Source organism: Dicentrarchus labrax, unplaced genomic scaffold, assembly GCF_905237075.1.
Source record: "Dicentrarchus labrax unplaced genomic scaffold, dlabrax2021, whole genome shotgun sequence".
Taxonomy (NCBI): domain Eukaryota; kingdom Metazoa; phylum Chordata; class Actinopteri; family Moronidae; genus Dicentrarchus; species Dicentrarchus labrax.
The window spans coordinates 17,775,232-17,793,597 of NW_026136708.1; the positions used below are offsets into that span (position 1 = coordinate 17,775,232).

The 18,366-nt window shown below is 42.4% G+C and overlaps 1 protein-coding gene across 9 annotated transcripts in view; it reads left to right on the forward strand.

The window, feature by feature from the left end:
• syne1a (spectrin repeat containing, nuclear envelope 1a) overlaps positions 1-18,366 on the forward strand; it is a 129,061-nt gene that overhangs the window by 30,873 nt on the left and 79,822 nt on the right. For all 9 annotated transcript variants that reach the window (XM_051408753.1, XM_051408757.1, XM_051408758.1 and 6 more), the window contains exons 16-50: positions 498-703; positions 1,183-1,347; positions 1,491-1,643; positions 2,284-2,427; positions 2,513-2,689; positions 3,215-3,373; positions 3,633-3,797; positions 4,066-4,200; positions 4,511-4,672; positions 4,786-4,994; positions 5,097-5,205; positions 5,312-5,476; positions 5,565-5,729; positions 6,357-6,521; positions 7,094-7,234; positions 7,332-7,492; positions 7,892-8,048; positions 8,828-9,055; positions 9,159-9,257; positions 9,373-9,560; positions 10,781-10,904; positions 11,048-11,214; positions 11,351-11,504; positions 11,642-12,297; positions 12,783-12,962; positions 13,171-13,324; positions 13,543-13,701; positions 14,369-14,551; positions 14,661-14,762; positions 15,459-15,662; positions 16,093-16,300; positions 16,973-17,085; positions 17,321-17,526; positions 17,633-17,794; positions 17,892-18,171. In XM_051408753.1, the coding sequence (XP_051264713.1) occupies positions 498-703; positions 1,183-1,347; positions 1,491-1,643; positions 2,284-2,427; positions 2,513-2,689; positions 3,215-3,373; positions 3,633-3,797; positions 4,066-4,200; positions 4,511-4,672; positions 4,786-4,994; positions 5,097-5,205; positions 5,312-5,476; positions 5,565-5,729; positions 6,357-6,521; positions 7,094-7,234; positions 7,332-7,492; positions 7,892-8,048; positions 8,828-9,055; positions 9,159-9,257; positions 9,373-9,560; positions 10,781-10,904; positions 11,048-11,214; positions 11,351-11,504; positions 11,642-12,297; positions 12,783-12,962; positions 13,171-13,324; positions 13,543-13,701; positions 14,369-14,551; positions 14,661-14,762; positions 15,459-15,662; positions 16,093-16,300; positions 16,973-17,085; positions 17,321-17,526; positions 17,633-17,794; positions 17,892-18,171 (6,305 nt within the window). The remainder of the gene's footprint in view (positions 1-497; positions 704-1,182; positions 1,348-1,490; positions 1,644-2,283; positions 2,428-2,512; positions 2,690-3,214; positions 3,374-3,632; positions 3,798-4,065; positions 4,201-4,510; positions 4,673-4,785; positions 4,995-5,096; positions 5,206-5,311; positions 5,477-5,564; positions 5,730-6,356; positions 6,522-7,093; positions 7,235-7,331; positions 7,493-7,891; positions 8,049-8,827; positions 9,056-9,158; positions 9,258-9,372; positions 9,561-10,780; positions 10,905-11,047; positions 11,215-11,350; positions 11,505-11,641; positions 12,298-12,782; positions 12,963-13,170; positions 13,325-13,542; positions 13,702-14,368; positions 14,552-14,660; positions 14,763-15,458; positions 15,663-16,092; positions 16,301-16,972; positions 17,086-17,320; positions 17,527-17,632; positions 17,795-17,891; positions 18,172-18,366) is intronic.

The window sequence follows — 18,366 nt, forward strand, 5'->3', positions numbered from 1 at the left end:
GATCCACAAGGCTTCAAACTGACTCAATAATAACATTAACATTAGCTAATATTAGCCACCACGAGCCATTTGTCATACCAGACCAATTAACTCTGTATTGAATTGAGCATTAGTGTGTTTTATTGCTCATGAATTCAACGCTTGATTTGTTAGAGAAACATTTTGTTGTTTCAAGGCCACCGCAGTTTCACCTTCACTCTTGGAAGGCTGAACTGTATTCAGATGATTTTAAACTGCAACTTCACCACTAGATGCCACTAAATCTTTCACACTGGTCCTTTAAAACTGCAGACAAAATCTAAATATCAGCAAGCAACTGTTTTAATACTAAAGATTAGTATGTTTATGATGTCTCCAGTTTACACTGTTCTAGTTTGACTAATACTGTTTGTTAGTGGCAACCACAGCAATAGAAATAGTAGTAATGTTCTGGTAGTAGAAGTATCACTGTTGCTGTAATTGTTGTTGTTGTTAAAGTTGATGTATCTCCCCTGCAGTGGATGATGGTGAGATGGGAGTGCGAAGGTTCATGCGGGAGGTGGTGACCCAGTGGAGGAGTCTGTCAATGGAAGTACGCAGTGTGAGGAGCATGCTGGAGGAGGTGATGTCCAACTGGGAAAGATACAGCTCCACTGTGGCCTCCTTACAGGCCTGGCTGGAGGATGCTGAGGAAGCCCTGAGGCAGCCGGAAAACATAAAACGGGTATGAGGTTATTATTGTGGGGAATCCCACCATATACTCGAAGCTTTTTTCTTTTTCTTTTTTTGCACAGATTAAGTATCCCCTCATACATGTATTTATTTGACGGACTCAGAGTAGGAGCAATCAAATCTACGTCAGCCCAATTTCAAGCATTTGGTCTTCTAAGTGGAATCCTATTAGCAGTCTCCACTCAAGTATCAAATGATCTCCTTGACTTACAACAAGCCACTAAGGATATTCCAGTTGTCGCATTGCCATGGTTACCTCAGATTCACATCCCCACCAAGGATTAGACACCTAATTACCCCAGTTTTTTTATTGTCCTCTCTTTGTTTCTTTCTTTGAATACATTTCTTTGTTTCTTTTTAGAGTAGCTGCCTTTGTTTCTGACTGTCATTCTTTGTGTTGTTCTTTGTTTCTCTTAATTTCCTCGTGTCTGTGTTTCTTTCTGTCTTTTAATGAGTCTGTCTCTCTTCCAGGAGTTTTTCAGAAATCTCAGCCACTGGATGGATCAGCACGCAGCCATGAACGACGCAGGGAATTTTCTCATTGAAACATGTGATGAGACGGTGTCGCTTGATCTGAAGCAGCAACTGCTTCTTATGAATGGACGATGGAGAGACCTCTTCCTCAAAGTCAAACAAGTAACAAACAAAAATACCCTAAAAATACTGTATGTCAGAGAAGAGCTTTAGCTAATTTAGTCACAGGATCTTCTCATTTTAAATGTGTGGTACCATTTGACCAATCAATTCTAAAGTTTGTATTATCTTTCCCTTTGCTGCAGTATGCCCGTACAGATGAGCTGGAGAAGTGGAGAAAAGACCATCTAAAGGCTGTATCGACCCTTACAGAGCTGCTGGACACGGCAGAGGCCAAGCTCAAAGCTCCTGTCCAGGTGTCTTTCCTCAGTGTTAGAGCCTTTCTGCAGGATGTGGAGGTGAGAAAAGCTCCAGATTAGAACAATCAAATTGCAACATCCCTGTCAACGGCTCTGTGGGTGTGTCTCAAATCAGTAGGTAGGGAATCACAAACAGGATTTAAGGCACCAGTTAGATCACAGATGAGTTTACATTTGGACTGTAATGAGAGAGGGGCCCTGCGAACCATTTCCGAGGTGCATATTAGCACATTTTGACATTTACAATGATTTTCGTACTGGGACACATTAGAAAACAGACAGCTCACAACTCCTCCGGCAAAAACATACTATGGATAAATGATTTATTATATTGTTTTATTTCCTTTTGTAAGTGAATTTGTGTTCTTAAACTTCTGATTAAAACCCTGGTGTCCCTGGTGTTTTGAAGTCAGAGCTGCAGACAGAAGAAGCTGGTGTGCCTGGATAGCTCACGTGGTAGAGCTGGCCCCATGTACGAAGGCTGAGTCCTTGCTGCAGTGGCCCAGGGTTCAAATCTGACCTGTGGCCTTTTTCTGCGTGTCATCCCCTCTCTCTCCCCCGTTTCCTGTTACTCTTCAGATGTCACTACCAATTAAAGACAATAAAAGCCCCAATTTTTTTTTTTAAAAAACCCAAAAGAATGTCTAAGATGACCCTTTGCCTCCATGTCTCATCTTAGAATACCAAGCAAAAGGTTGTTGCCATGGAGACACAATACAAGTTGGCTGCCCGCAGTGCTCAGTTCCTCGCCAAGGATGCGCCACAGGATGAGGCTGCCAGGGTCATGGCAACTATGGCAACAGCTAAAAGTCAGCTGAGTAAGGTAGGTATCATTTACGTCTGAAACAGCGTCTTTCTTTAAAGCACTTCTGTGTCACTGTTTAATGGCTTGTATTAACTGTCTCCAGGTGAGAGAGCGGTGTCCCTCCCTTGTGAGGGAATGTCATGTCCTCCTGCCACTGTTGGAGGAGATGGAGAAACACATCACTGCGTTTTACCAAGCCCTGGAGCGGGCCAGTCGCATCACTTCTGCTGCCAGAGAGCCAGACACACAGACCCAAACCCAGCAAAAACAAAAGTGGCAGGTTAGATATGATGATAATTAATGGACTGAACTTAAATGGTTACCAGTTACAGCTTTTACTTCTTGGGTCAGGAATGTTCTTATTTTAGTTGTTTTGGTTGTCATTCTGCACTTGTGCATACAATCAGTTTTACAGTGCAGTTGACACACAGTATATCATGGATATTTTTTATTATCCAGTTAGTTCTTTAGATAATTTTATTAAACTGGGGATTTTTTCTGTCTGATCTCTCATGTGACTAGAAATGTGTGAGCTATCCCACAAAAATGGAAAAAACTACAAAAATAAGACTTGTAATAGTTAAAAAAAAAGTGTATATGTAATGTGTGTATTTTATATATATATTTACTCTCTTGTGTGTATATTCTGTCTCATTCATTTGGTCATTTTCATCTCCACAACCTATTTTTACTATAACCTTTTTGTCTGATGGGAGCAGAATTGCTGAGATATAATAAGAGTGTTTACATTTCTGAACGCATCATTGTCAGCACACTTATGTATTTGTTTCCACAATTTCCTCAGGATTTATTAAATCAGCAGCAAAGCTGTAAACGTTGTCTGTCAGTGATTGAGAGGAATCACCACACCCTGCAGAGGGCGCTGTCCACCAGTAAGGTGCTCCGAAACTTTGACCTTTCCCTGCTGCAAAAAAGAGTGGCTGAAATACAGGGCTCAGCACAGGTTGGTGTTTAACATACATGTAGACATATGAATACTAGAATGCCACACACACACACACACACACACTGCATTACCCACAATGCTGATTATATTAATGAGATTACAAGAACACCCATCAAAACACCCAGGAGGCAACAGTGCAGATTAGCTTACTTGTGTCTCACCATTCATTTGCTTGATGTAAGACAAATAATGTAATTAAACTATATTACCAAGGAGACTAATTGCAATCACCGCTACTTGCTGTCCGTCCTCTCAGGCTTTGCTGAAGGAGGTCGGGGAATGGAGAAGGCAGGAAGAGGCCAACAACTGCCTGAGGAGGAGGTTTGAGGAATCAAGACAAGAGTTGGAGAGAGTGCTGAAGAAAGCTCAAGGCTGCTTGAGAGAGACTGGAGACGCTGAGGAATTACTGAAGAAACACAGTGTAAGATAAACCCTGTAATGTTCTGCTGTAAATGGAGGACATACATGAAGGGTACAGCTGATCAGTGTGTATTGAGCTAATTCTTGTCTTGGTCTCAAAGACAAACAACAAAACATAAAAAATAAAAATACATTCATTTTACTACTTTTCTCTGCCAATGCGCTACATTATGTGTAAATAGACAATGGCTTTATGTTTGTCCGCCTCAATGTCAGCATTTACTGTAAAATACCTGCTGATTTCATTGTTTGTATTTTTTTCTGCACAGGACTTTTTTGCCCAACTGGACCAGCGACTGCTGAGCGTGTTCTTGAAGGCATGTGATGAGCTGACTGACATCCTCCCACAGGAGGAGCAACAGGGGCTGCAAGAAACTGTCCGCAGGCTGCACAAACACTGGAAGGTCAGGGGTCAACATGCTTTAACACTCTCACTAATTACTGTACATCTCTGGAGGCGCATTGCCGATACTTCATTAACTTAACCAAGAAGACCTTTGGCTTTGATAGAGTTCCCTCCAGTCTGTTTCCAATTAACCTGTACTAGTTTGGTTTAACTGCAACCCTATTAGTGTTACTTGCAGCCTCTCTAGAGGATATTGTCTCCCACACGTTCAGGAAAGGAACAATATGAGACTGAAACTCATATAATTTTATTGCATATCTTATCTACCATGTCTCCCATGCTCTGGGTCTTCTCTGTGTTTTCCACAGGACATCCAGGGCGAGGTACCCTCTCACCTGCTCCGTTTAAAGGTGGAGGCTGAGCAAAGTCGAGTGGCTGTGATCGTACAAGACTGCACCGCAGAGTTGGAAAGGGAAATGCAAGCCCTGTCTGGCACCTGCACCAGTGAGCGAGTGATCAAAGAGCACAGAGTGAGCCTGGTAGAAACTTGAAACAGATTAAAACAAGAGTGGGAGTAAAAGAAAGATACAATCACCTAATGTCATCTTCACCAGTTCAACATTTCCTTTTCTCTTATCTCCAGACTTTTTTCAGGGAACGTAAACCTCTGACTTTGTGTGAGAAGAGGATTAGAAACATGGAGGATCTGTGTCATAAGTTGCCTGACAACGACCCGGCTTATCAAACGCTAGACTGCACCAGAAGGGTTGTAGAAGAGGTTGCAGAGCAAATCAAGAGCACCTACCTCAAGCTAGAGCAGCATCCTGATAAATGGAAAGAGTGGAACGAGAGGTAAAGATGAACAAAAACTCAGTCCTCACACTATCTCCAACATCTTAATGTCTGACTTTTTCTTCACTGAAGGGGGTTCAAAGTAATTACTTTTTGTTCTAGGTTCTGTGAGCTTTCTGATTGGCTCTCGTCTCAGAGGAGGCAGGTGAGGCTCTTGAGAGACACAGCAAGAAACTCCAGCCATCAGGAGCAAGTTGATGCTGCCGTTCAGGTGAGTCATATTTGCTGCTGTAAGTGCAGCGATTCAGTCATGATTCAATACTGCTCAACCTCAGTAAACCTGCATTCACTTTTTTTGTGCTTGCACCATTGTTAAGGCACTGCAGGAAGCAATAGATGCCCGAGAGGAGAACCTGCTGTGGCTCAAGAGCCGTCTTGCTGGGCTGTCTGAGGTTAGCTCTGAACTGGAGGTCCAGAGGCAGAGAACAGCTCTGGCCAAACTCTCAACTGACCTGCGGGCACTGTTTTCTTCACTCTGTCAGGTATTTCAAAATGTTCCAAATTCTAAAAATTTGTCTATCTTCTGTGTTTTCTGAAAAAAATCTGATCCTTTGTCTTCCTCATTCTTAGTGGGGTGAGGGCTCTGCTATGTTCCAGTATGAGGAGCTGGGGGAGGAGGTGCGTGGTGCATTGGAGGAGGTTCTGAGAGTGCGAAGGGAGGCCGAGGAGCAGACCAGCAGGATCCTTGAAGCTGAGGGCCTGGATGAGGCCAAACAACTTTACCTTATTCACCAGGTGTGTATAGTGCAGGAGCAGTGAGTGGAGAGTGGTGAAGTCAACTGTGGGCAGATTTTTAATTTACAGAAGCTTCTATCAAAAAGTGTAAATCAGATGTCACTGAAATTATGTAATTAAATGTAATATGCATAGTTATGTTTTCATTAGTGTATAATCACCTGAAAATAAGAATTTGTATGTTTTTGTTATTTTAAAATGAGACGTTTTTATCTACAGACACTGCAGGCTGCCTTCCACGGGGTCTGCCATGTTGAACCGCCATGTTTCTACTGTAGCCCACAAGGGACAAACCAAACACCGGCTCTAGATAGCACCGTAGTTTCTCCTTTGTGTGATCTGTATCAGTTTTCTTGCCCTCAAGTGGTTTCATTTTTTACTTTGCTGCAGTGATGTTCAGGTGTACTCCAGGACTCTGTGACTATCACTGTAGGATCTGGTTAGAGGTGCTACAAAGGACACTTCTGGCTCAGCAGGGAAAAGGCTTAAACCTTTCAACCAGAGGGGGCAGGAGAACACAGCTTTTCAACATGATACTACGTTACGCTTTAAGCATCCACTTCAAGTATACTATGTTGTCATTTTGTCATCTGACATGTTCTGTTCTTGTCTATGTGTTTGTTATAGCAACACCTGAAGCGCCTGCATGCTAACAGGAGAGACGCAGAGCTTCTGGTGTCCCACTGTCGCCAGTTGCAGAAAGGGGAAGGGCTCAGTCAATCTTTGCGGGAGCTTGAAGGAGCTTTCGGAGAGGTCGACCGTAAATCAGGGGCAAAGGAACACAACCTGCAGGTAGAATGAGCCTGGATGTTTCTCACATGTCAGTGTGATAATGTTTGCATGTGTGAGTGTCCACACACGCCCCTGCGGTGATCATTGATTGGTCCATGTTGAAGCTTAACCAGAAATTGATTGTTTGTGGCGTGTTAATTTTATTTGTGTCTGCTGTCTTGGGATTTGTTTATACACTTCGATCACTGTCATCGAATTGATCAGAAAATCAATCAATCAGTCACACTCCATGAAACTGTGTGAGGTGCCTGGAGTGCAAAAGAAAACCACCATAAAAAACCCTAAATCAGCACTCCCAAAACATCAAGGACGTCCCTCTAAATCACAGGACCATATTACACTAATGCTAAATCATTACATAGAGGAATTGATGGTAGTAGATGCAGACAAAGAAGGTGCATTTTGTTGTTCCATGACACTCAGCTGTATGGCTGAATGACTGAAACTCTGCAGGAAAAGTTGTTGGGATAATCTAGAGTTAAATTAAGGCAAGATATTATTATTATATGTAATATTTTCTGTATGAAACTTTACTCAAGGACACCATTCTGTTGTTTCTTCATCATCTCAAGGCGACGCTGAGCTCCTGGCAGAATTTTGAAGCAGAAAGAGAAACAGTTTGGAGGTTTATCAGTAATACCAACAATGAGCTGCACAAAGAACTTATTTTCAACAGCCTGGACAGCCTGAAAACTGAACTGGAGCATGTCAAGGTATGTTCAGTGGATGTGTTTGTGTGTGCGTACATGCATATAGTCTACGCTCTGTATTTGCTAATACAATATATTGGCTTTTTTTTCCTGCCTGTAGGAGCTCTTCACAAAGGTTGAGGAGTGTTCTGTGCGAGCAGATCTCCTTCTGGAAAAGGCAGCAGATGTTCAGCTCGGTCCGAAGAATCAGACTCTTCTTCTGCAGCAGGCCCAGTCCACCAGAGAAGCAGTCACACAACTTCAAGACCACCTCAACAAGAAGTATGTCCCATCCTCACCCTCAGCCTCCCATCCCTCTTAATTATAATAAAGTATACTGCAGCGTCAAGTTTGACTTCAAGTTTGATGAGGAAAAACTTAAGTGCGAAATGGTTTACTTAAACTCACAATGTTAATTTATTATGGCTTCTGAACGGGGCTTTTACTTTAACAGCAAAATTGCAGATCTGTCCTAATAATGCTATACAATTTGACAGCCAAAATCATACTTCTACCTCTTAGACAAAATTCTGGAACAAAAAGTGAAGCACATAATTCAAGTAAGATTATATGTTTCAGATGTGTCAGTGTGTGCTTGGTTGCTTTCATTCCTACAGTACACTTAAATATGCTTTCAGTGTATTTTACAAAATGTATCTTGTCTGACCTTGTGTCTCCCAGCGTTGTCCAGCTGGAGATGATGTGTATGTGGTGGGAACGCTTCAGCAGTGAATCAGAGGCCTTCTCTCTTTGGATCAATGAGAAAGAGAAGGAGCTGGAGGCCGTCAACTACACCTCCTCCTTAGATCCTCTGGACAAACACATCAGCACAGTGGAGGTATGTCTTGTTTCTTGGTTTTTTTTTCCATGGGTTTTTAATAATTGCAGGTTAGTCATCCATAACACTGACTCCACACTGTATAGCTACAATTTTTTTAACTCAAGTCTTCAATAATCCTCTGATATTCACAAATAAATATGCATCATCCACACATTTTTTAGTAGCTCCAAGTGAAACGAGTCAAAATTGCTGTTTGGCGCTGTAATGTACAGTATCAGTGTGTTCTGAGGGTTATTAAGATTATGATGAAATAAGATGACATTTTAATCTAACCCCAAGGGGAAATTGGGTCAGAGCTGTGGTCTAGGATATAGAAAATAAATTGATCATATTGAAGAAAATATAATCTTGGCTTGCCAGACCTCAGCTCTGTCAATCTCATTGAGGTTTGGGGAAAAAAATGTCTAAAAAAATTTGGGATAACAGGACTTGAGAAATCCTGCGGCAGGTATTTGATAAGTTGTGAGTTTGAACGCATTTGCCTCCAGAAGCAGCACAGTCAGTTTTTTTTTTCATTCAGCTTTTGTGCTTAAATTTTTATAGACCTCCATGAACCTGATGAGACACAACCTGTACACTCTTGACAGATAAAGGGATTTATTAAAGATAAAAACATAACATTGTCTGTCATCAGGCCAATGAAGAGGCTAGAGAGAATTAGCGATGTGTTATCAAGTATTTTTTTTTCTACTATTTTTCATTGTTATTTTCCACAACTTGTGCCTCTTATACGTTTTCCTGACTATCATTCCTCTGCTGCTGCTGCATCCCTGCAGGCTGTGGGGGAAGGTTTAGAGGAGAGAAGGGCAGCTCTGGCCCACATGGAGGCGGACTGTGAGGCCCTGTCAAGGTTTGTGACCCCTGGAGAGGCTGGACACATTCGGGCACGGCTTACGCAGATGAGACGCTACTGGGAAGAGTTGAAGGGGAGAGTAGAGCAGCTGGGGGGACAGCTCAACCAGTGCGCCTCGTACAGGCAGAGATACAACGATAACCTTGAACAGGTACACAGCAACACGTAATGGAATAGTTTGATGCATAAATTGTAATTAAGACTTTGCAGTGGCAGTGCTTGTTCGTTTCTGAATAAACTTTTGTCTTTATTAGGTTAAGAAAACAATGAGTGACCTTCAAGAGAAGCTGGACTGTCCAGTCACATACTGTACATCATCATCTGAGACCTACAAAAGCCTCCAGGATCATATGGTAAGATGTTATATCACTATAGCTGTATTCTGTAATTTAGCACAGTCTTAGTTATCAAGTTTACTTTGTTTAAACCACAAGTTTTTTGATGATGCACACCTTTCGTTTCCTCCAGGAGGTCTGCCAGGCTGTGGAGCAACTGAACCCCAGGCTGATGGCTTTGTGTTCAGCCATGAAAAGACTTGGAGAGGGAAGCCAGCTGGAGGAAGAGGTGGCTAACCTCAAGAAGCAACAGGGAGAGCTTATGGGAAAAGCCACAGAAAAGCAGTCGACATTAGAGAGCCTTCTAGCGCTGTGGCAAAGGTAAAGTAAACCACAGTGAAAAAAATAATCCTACACCTGTATATTTGTCTGAAAAAGAACACCAGCCGTCTGCTGAATATTTTACCATAATGAATACCCAGACATGAGCCATCCTTTCCAGCTTTTAAGACAATAACATACAGATAGAGACACTGTAGGCAGAATCACAAAGAAAGGATGTATTGCCAGCTGCTGTGATGCCTTGCTGGGCTGCCAGTATCGCTCTGTACCTTGTGTGTGTGTGTGTGTGTGTGTGTGTGTGTGTGTGTGTGTGTGTGTGTGTGTGTGTGTGTGTGTGTTCCTCCAACACCTACTGTAAAAGAGGTGTGTTTGAATATTTCAGGTGTTTGTCACATTGCACAAACACAGGAAATATGAAAATGGTATACAGTAAGAAACATTTTTGAGCACAAACTGTAGTTCATTTGCTGTACTGTCTCTTTTTCCTTTTTTGCTGACTGTTTTCCTGTCAACTTTGGTCCCTGCTCACACACGTATCTTATTCTGATTGTATAAACATCACTATTTCCCCTTTTATTGTGCTTGTGCTCTTTGTGCCGAATCCTCTTCTCTCTGCCAATTTCCTTTTTTATTCCCTGAACCATTCCCTCATCTTAGTGTGATGTAGAGGAGCAAGATCTTGTCTTTGACTCAATCTGTCCGTCCCCCAGTCAGCCATTGCCTTTCTATTCTAATAACATGCTTTTATCATCACTTGCTTTGATCACACAATAGATTTTTACTGGAGCAATTATTTCTTATTCTTTGTATTATTCAAGAGGAAAAAAATAATGATCCACTCACATAGTAGCTATTTAAAGGGCTAAAGCTTTGGGGCTTTTTTTTTTTTTTTGTATTTATCCTGCCAGTAACTCAATTATATTTCACCTGCTAAAGTTCAGCTTGGTTTATGTGTGCCCTGTGTGGTTGTCTGTTGTCAACCTCATCTCCTCCCCTGCAGGTGTATGTATGAGGGATTACTTAGAGCACTGGGTGCTCTGGAGAGATATGGCTGCCCCCATTATGACCCTGTCACTGATACTAAGGCTTGGTCAGATAATAAATAGCACACAGACAGTATCACTGTGTCTTTGAGTCATTGTGTGTTTATGCTTTCACATCGTTAGATCAATATTTATTATTTTCCTTTTCAGAATAGTCCTGTCTAAATTGTATTTCATTTGAATACATTTTTCTTAGTGTCACTTTTGTATCCACAGATTTGAAAAGGAGAGTTCAGCCATGAAAAGCTGGCTGGACAGGTGTGAGTCTGTTTGCTGTCCAGACACCGACCTGCTGTCTGCAGATAAAGTAAAGCTTAGAAATGAACTACTAAATGTACAGGTAAACCATTTCACAAACCATCCATTTGCATTTAGATTTTTTTGTTTCATCTGTGTATATTATTTGTCAGTTTTATTTTTACCTTACCTATTATACAATGTTTCTTCTGCTAATGATTTTTGAATATTTATTGACCCATACAGGAAATGCAGAGGGAGACACCGTCTTATGAGGCTCTCCTCCAGGGTCTTGTGAATCTCGGGCTGTGTCTGTACCCCACAGCGACTGAAACTCGTATACAAGAGCTCAGTGATGATCTCACACTAATACAGGACAGATGCACTTCTTTGAAGAATAGCATATCACACAGGCAATTTACTTTTTAGACATTATTATACAGATAATTTACAATTGTTAACCTCTGAGGTAATGGATTCAAACATTTTTATTAGCTTTTTTACACCTTTCATCATTCTTCATCACACTGTCTTCCACTTCTCTGTTAGACTTGAGCTGCTGGAGCCTCAGTTGGAGCAGCTGGAGCAGTTTGATCAGGCACTGCTGACTCTGACCCAAAGGAGTGAAAACTTCCTGTCTGGTTTGAGAAGTTCTTCCCAGGTTGATGTTGCTGATCTTGAGGCTGCAATTACTAAGCTGAAGGTGCAAAATCAATAATTTGCTGTCAGCAATTATGTCCTTTATAGGCTATGTTTATTGGAGCAATTACAGTAAGCAAGTTTATATTGATTGCTGTTGGAGCACATATAAATTTCTCTAATCAAACCATCTTGTTGTAGGGGCACGAGGTGCAACTACAGACACACGCATCACTAAGAGAGACACTCCAGCAAAAGGAGTCCTCCCTGCTTTGCTGTTCCACCCCTGAGGCCCAACAGCAGCTCCAGGGGTGGAGTGAGGACTGCCTACAGCCCCTCAGTGAATCCCAGCGTCTCCTGCTCCTCCGTAAAGAGTGCCTGACTGAGTTAAAGACTTTTCTTGAGAAGCATGAAGTGGCGGCGATGGCTGTGCGACACCTTCACGAGGCAGTGGAAGGCAGGGGGAGCTGGGACCGCTCCAAAGCTGAAGAGCTGCATCGTGGGATAGGGGAAGTGGCTAAAGACGTAGCCAGGCTTGAGGCTGAGGCAGTCGGGTTAGATGGGCAGCTAAGCAAAGCACACCTTCACCTGTGTGGGGCAGAATGGCAGGGCTCCAAAGATGTGAGCCACCCTCAGGGAAGAACATCTTGCAGGGGACAAGCAGTGGCTCTTACAATGGCTTTGGAGGAGGTTCAAAGGGGTGTAGGATGGAGGCAGAGTGAAGCAGATGCTTTAGGGGCATTATGGAGCTCCTTCAGGGAGAGAAGGGAGGAGGTGATGAAGAATTTGAAAAAACTGGAGGATGAGGCGAGGCAAGAGGGGGCCAGAGAGAGCTCTGTACAGGCCTTTCAAAACAGGTATGTATATGGTAGCCACAAAACTTTAAGCCTCTAGATATATTAGGATACTTTGATATAAGCATAGTTAGTGTCAGCTGAACTGTATGAACTCAATAGTATATTGTTATCAGTTCTGTACCTTTCTTCCCCCTGTGCTAAGGCTCTCAGAAACATAGATGTGTTTTTAGGCAAAATAAATATTTGTTTTTCTTTTTAGATTATCAAATTAAAAAGAAATTTGAATTAAAAGCCAGATTATACTGAATTAAGATCATTGTTATTGTTATTGACAATATTGTGGAAACACGTTTCTGACTCTTGAAATATTTTTTCTAATATACTTTGTCACTTTCAAATGCACCCTGTGAGCTTTTAGTACATGAATAAAGCCAAACTATGCATGGACAAATCCATTTCAATTTCGCATCCTGGAAATTTTGATATATTATGTTGGAATCAGAGTGGTAATCCCCATTGTTTTCTTCTGCATCTATTTCTCCCAGGCTGCGTTTCTTCGTCCAGCTGGAGGATGAGCTCCAGTCCCTGCAGCACTCCCAACGGTGGTTAGAGGAGAAGGGAAGCCAGCTGGCCCAGAGAGACAGTGAGCTGGCTGGGGAGGCTCTCAGGGAGGTAGCACTGGTGAAGACAGCCTGGGAGAACGTCAGGACTCTGAGCACCAATGGGTAAGGAGGGGAGATGACAGCAAGGGATTTTGACTTATTAATCTCATTTAGATTTCTTTGCTGTATTTGTTTTTTGGTTCTGCTGCGCAGAAAGGCAGAGAGTTAAACAGCAGTCACAGAGCCTGTTGTATTTTTATCATTTAATACCCATTGCCAGGTGATATGCCAAGTAACAGCTTTAACCTTTTTCCTCTCTTTTCTCTCGCAGTCAGGAACAAAGTGGAGTTGTGGTAGATCTTCTGCGCCAGTTCCACCACCTGAAGTTGATCCTCACCACTGTTGTAGAGAATGCTGAGGCTGTTGCTCACAATCTGCCCGACCACAACCATAATGCTCAGGAGGCCAAAAGGACTTTCACACGAGTCAGTACCTTTTTTTTTTCTCAGAAAAAGCTATTGATTGTGGAATGTTTCCGCTTATTCTTTTCAACTGTAATGTACATTTTTTTTGCTGCACATAAGTCAGTGAACTAAAACAGAAATGCATTTCAACAAACCCCCTCTTCCCTTTAAGGTTTGTACAGTATCTCTCCCTCTAGTGGTGCTCTGTTGTCATTCCTTCTGCACTCTTCTCTCTCCAGCATGAGACAGTCCAATCCGAGCTGAGAGAAAAGCAGGAGGATATGGACCAGCTCATCAGCACAGTGGAGGACCTGCAGAGAGAGCTGGAGAAGGTCCCCAACTCTGATGCGTGCTCCATCCAGAGAGACATGGAGACGTTAAGAGACCAGTGGCTGGAGGTGGGTGGTACTCGATACGAACGCTATACCATGCACTTGTTTTGTGGTACAGAGGCCCCTGAAATCAGTTTGGCTGTTTATTATTTAGACAAATGCATTCACATCCTGAAGCTACGTGGTCAGATGTGCTGACGTTTGTGACATTAATGAATTGTCCTCATCCTGACATGTGGTACTCTATGAATTTTCCAAAAAAGTGTCTATTTTTCCTGCGTCTGGAGCTGAAATATGATAACGACGCTGTATGATGGGATTTGTGGTGTTGTTTACTGTCAAAAATCAATTACGATGTCCACAGTACAGCTCTGCCAAACACTACCTGTTCCTCTTTTAATGATATTTATTTCTGTCTGCTTTTCCCTTTTTTCCATTTTCTCTTCTTGTGGGATTTAGTTGGCTGCTCAGCTGTCACAAATGAGACAGAAATATAAACAAGTCTAGACATGTTATCTGCCTTTCTGTCTCTCTCTCTCACTTCTCATCCCCACATCTGTCAAACCAATTAAGTCTCGTTTTCCTTCCATCTCCCAGTAAAGCATACCGTCCCTTGTTACACGGAGGGAAAACTAAGCACAAAGAGGGAGAGAGCGATCCTACCTTTCCTGTTGATTGAGATGTACCCTGTTCTGTACTCAGATAGACAGCCTGCTGGTCTTTGTTCCTTCAGGTCTCAGAGAGAATACAAACCAACACAGAGAGACTGGGCTACTGTGTAGCCCTGTGGGACGACCTCAAGTCCATGGAGCATGACATTAACCAATGGACCGCCAACTCCATTGCTGATCTCACAGACAGTGTCACCAATCTCAGCGATAAAGAGAGGACTGAAGCCCATCTTGCTACCTTTCAGGTCAGAGCACGTTGGACAGTCTGCATGAGAGTGTACGATGATTGTAGCGTAACAGTCGGTTCAGAGCAAGTGTGATTTACTTGAAAATGTCCGGCACTTTGATCTACAGGCTGAGGTTGAGAAGAGGGAGCAGAGGTTGGATGTCCTGCAGGAGAGAGTGACAGAGCTGAAAGAGCGAGCCAAACTTCAGGAAACTCCATTACAAATGCAGGTGAATATGACTGGGAAGAGAAATACGGGAGGATTTTTCTGAAATTATTATAGCAAAAAAATATTTTCTCCATTAGGCCAAGGCTAATGTTACACAAAGGATTTAATATAATAAACCCAGATAGTTTTCAGCTCTGTTTAGGTCAAGCACTGTATGTGGAGGCAGTTGTGGGAATTCATAATACTACTAATTATTATTGTTTGGCTGAATGTTCATCTTGTGATGCAAGACAAATCTGTTAGAGAAATCTGTCATTAAAGTTAACCTGATATAATATAATAGCCTATTGCTACAACATCTGTCAATAAAATTGATATTTCTTTTTATAACACTGTGATAAATCAGTGCTTTCATGAATGTAGTTGGATCTCATAACTTTAATGTTTGTTATTTATTTTCAATAGTATTATAGATAAATAGAATGAATAAGCAGTAATAAAATAATATTTTTAGTTTTTTGCGGAAGGCAAGACATTTCATTATTGGAACAACCTTCAATCTTAAATGTTTTTTATTGGAAAACCTGTCGTAATTGTGATTGTTTTGAACAGTTTTTTTATTATAGAAAAGTACAGCTATTACAAAACTTCAAACGCTGCAAAAATCAATCAAATGCACATGAAAAAACTTGACATGCATGTTGTTTATATGGGATTTTGGTTGTATAATGTTGCTTAATATCTTATATTTTACCAGGTCCTGGAGTCAGACCTGAGGAAGAAAATGGCCCATGCGCAGGAGGTGTACAATCAGGCCAAACACACTCTGACCTACTTCAGTTTCCAGAAGCAGCGACTGGAGGACCTCATGTCCCAGATGGCTGAGCGGCTGAAGGCAGTTGAGGGTTCATTATCTGACCTCACTGATGCCACTTCTCCTGAAGACATTGGTACCGTTAAGGTATGACACGGTCAACTCGTTTAGCAAGATTCATTAAACACAACAATTCAAGAACTAATATTGTTATACAGTACATACCTTAATTATTTAAATGACCTCAAGAGTATAGCTAAGGAAGGCACGGCAAGTTTATTTGTGTTGCAACTTTCAAGCAATTCAAAACGCTTTAAATAGGTTGAAGAAATGTATTGGAACACATTTTAAAATTTTAAATTCAAACACAATACATGAGAAATAAAATTATTATGGTGGTCAAAGGACACTACTCTACCCAAGTACTTCCTAAATTAAATTCTGAGCACTAACCTTTGGGTATAGTACTCTTCAAATACCTACCTACCCTACCTACTCCTTCCACCACCCTGTAGCCCTAATTATCACTATATATGAAGGCTTGTCTTTTTATTTTCCCCTACTTTTTTATTTACAGGGCCTGCAGACTGTTGTGCAGCAACAGAGGGCAGACATGGACTTGGCTAGAGATGCCCTGAGTGCCCTCTGCAGGTCTCATCCCTCGCAGGAGCTGTCATGCCTCTCCTCTGAGCTCACCTCCATTGCCAAGCGCACGGAGGCCGTTGCCCAGCGCTGTGCCAAGACCAGGGGCAACCTGCAGGATGGGTTACAGCTCCACTTCAACGGTAAGAGATAAGAACATGTACTTTAGTTTGGATATTGTGGCATTTAGTCTGGATAGTCTCTGTTTATTATATTCTTTCCTGGAGGGCTTTATTGTTCTTTACCTCCATCAAATACGTCAAGTAATTTATGTAACAGTAACAGCACTCAGGTAAGCACTATGACTTCTCCCTTATAAGCAGGAATAAACATTTTAATGGCACTTAAAATCTCATAATCACCCAATCAAATAGTGCACAACTACATGATGCAATGTCATTTGTTCATGTTAGTGGTGCAACAGATTTAGTGTTGATTATCCTACATTTTTCCCCAGAGCACACTCAATCCGCCCACTACAACCCACACTCCATTGACACACACTGTCTGGTACACCGGTGCGCTCTCATTGCTCAGACACACACCTGTGCCTCAGAGAGTAATGCCGCTCTCGTCACATCTGCTCTCGAGGGAGTCATTTTCAGCCTGTTGGCAAGGCAACCCAGTGCTGCACAGCATGGACACGCCCACACTTACCCATCTGCCTCTGCCTCTTCTCGCTCTCCTCCTTCTGGTTCCTTCGCTTCTTAAATCATCTTTGCCTTTATTTTTTCCACTAATCAGTTTTTCTTCAACTTGTCACCACATTTTTGATTTGCTTTTAATCGACCTGTTCTTTCTGTTCCTCGAAGCAGAGCTTGTCCAAGACTTCCACTCCTGGCTTGCAGATCTGAAGTTGGAGCTGAAAGAATGTTCTAATCAATCAGGAGATGTTGCCATCCTTGGAAGCAAGTTGCAAAGGCTAAAGGTACTGTTATATGTCATACTTTTATACTTTATTTTTAATTGTGCAGTTGTCTCAGTAACTTTACTTGTTGATACCGGCAAAGCAAGGTATCAAGAAGTAAAGCAAGCAATAATTATATCATAGTAAATATTTTAAGTGAATATTTCATATGTTTAAGTTAGTGGCTTCATTTCTTAAAATCAGCAGTGACGTATCAGTTTTTATTAACAACATGTTTCTCCTCCTACATCCACAGGTGTCAGTCGAGCAGACATCAGAGGGTGAGAAGCGTCTCTCTCAGGTTTGTGAGGAAGCCGAGAGGCTCCAGCTCCACCTGTCTAAAGCTGGAGCAGCACAGGTCCAAGAGCGTCTCTCCTCCTGTCAGAGAGAGTGGAAGAACTACCTGGACAGCTGCTCTCAGAGCCGACGAGACTTGGAAGAGAGTATTGACCTTCTGAACAAGTAAGTCATCACTCTTGTTGTGTCCTGTATGTATGCAACGGAATTTGAATTAAATGGAAATATGCCTCTCGTCTCCTCCCCCTCCCCCTCCCCTACTCCTCCGCAGTTTTAATGGCTGTGTAGAGGGTATAAGAGACTGGCTGAAGCAGATGGATCTCAGCCTCAAGAGCGAGCCTGTTCTTGGGGCGGAGAGCCAGCAAGGAGCCTCAGACACCACAGAAGAGCTGGAGAGGATGGAAAACCTCCATAAGGAACTGCTCGCAAGAAGGTACGTATGTGTGGGTGTGTGAGGCCATATGTTATTGAAGCCGTAGCATGGGGCTGCTTAATATTCTAAACAATAACATATCATTGTCTCTTACAAGGGAGTCCATCGAGTGTCTCTGCCAGGAGGCCCAGTCTCTGTCTGAAGCAGGCCGGGGGTCAGGAGGAGAGGTCAGAGTGACAGGCCAACTCCAGATGGAGCACCAGGCCTTGCTGAAGGCAGCCAGGGAGAGGCTGCGGGGCTGCCAAGAGAGCCAGGCCTTTGGAGAGACCCTCCAAGGGGTATGGGCCTGGCTGGAGGAGATCCAGGAGAGACTGGGTACAGTAGACAGCACCATGGGGACCAAAGAACAGTTAGAGCAGAGGCTGGAGACGGTGCAGGTGAGAGAGGGTTTTAGCTATTTGACCATACTCATCTGTAACTTCCATGATATACCATATACAATGAAATGTATGAAGTGATTGTTGTGATCTTTAAAAACGCACACATTTGTTTTGAACAGACTTTTATTTACGTTCTACTGTTCTTCCAGTGAACACAAGAGGGGGCTGTTTGCTTGAGGAAGTATTCATCCA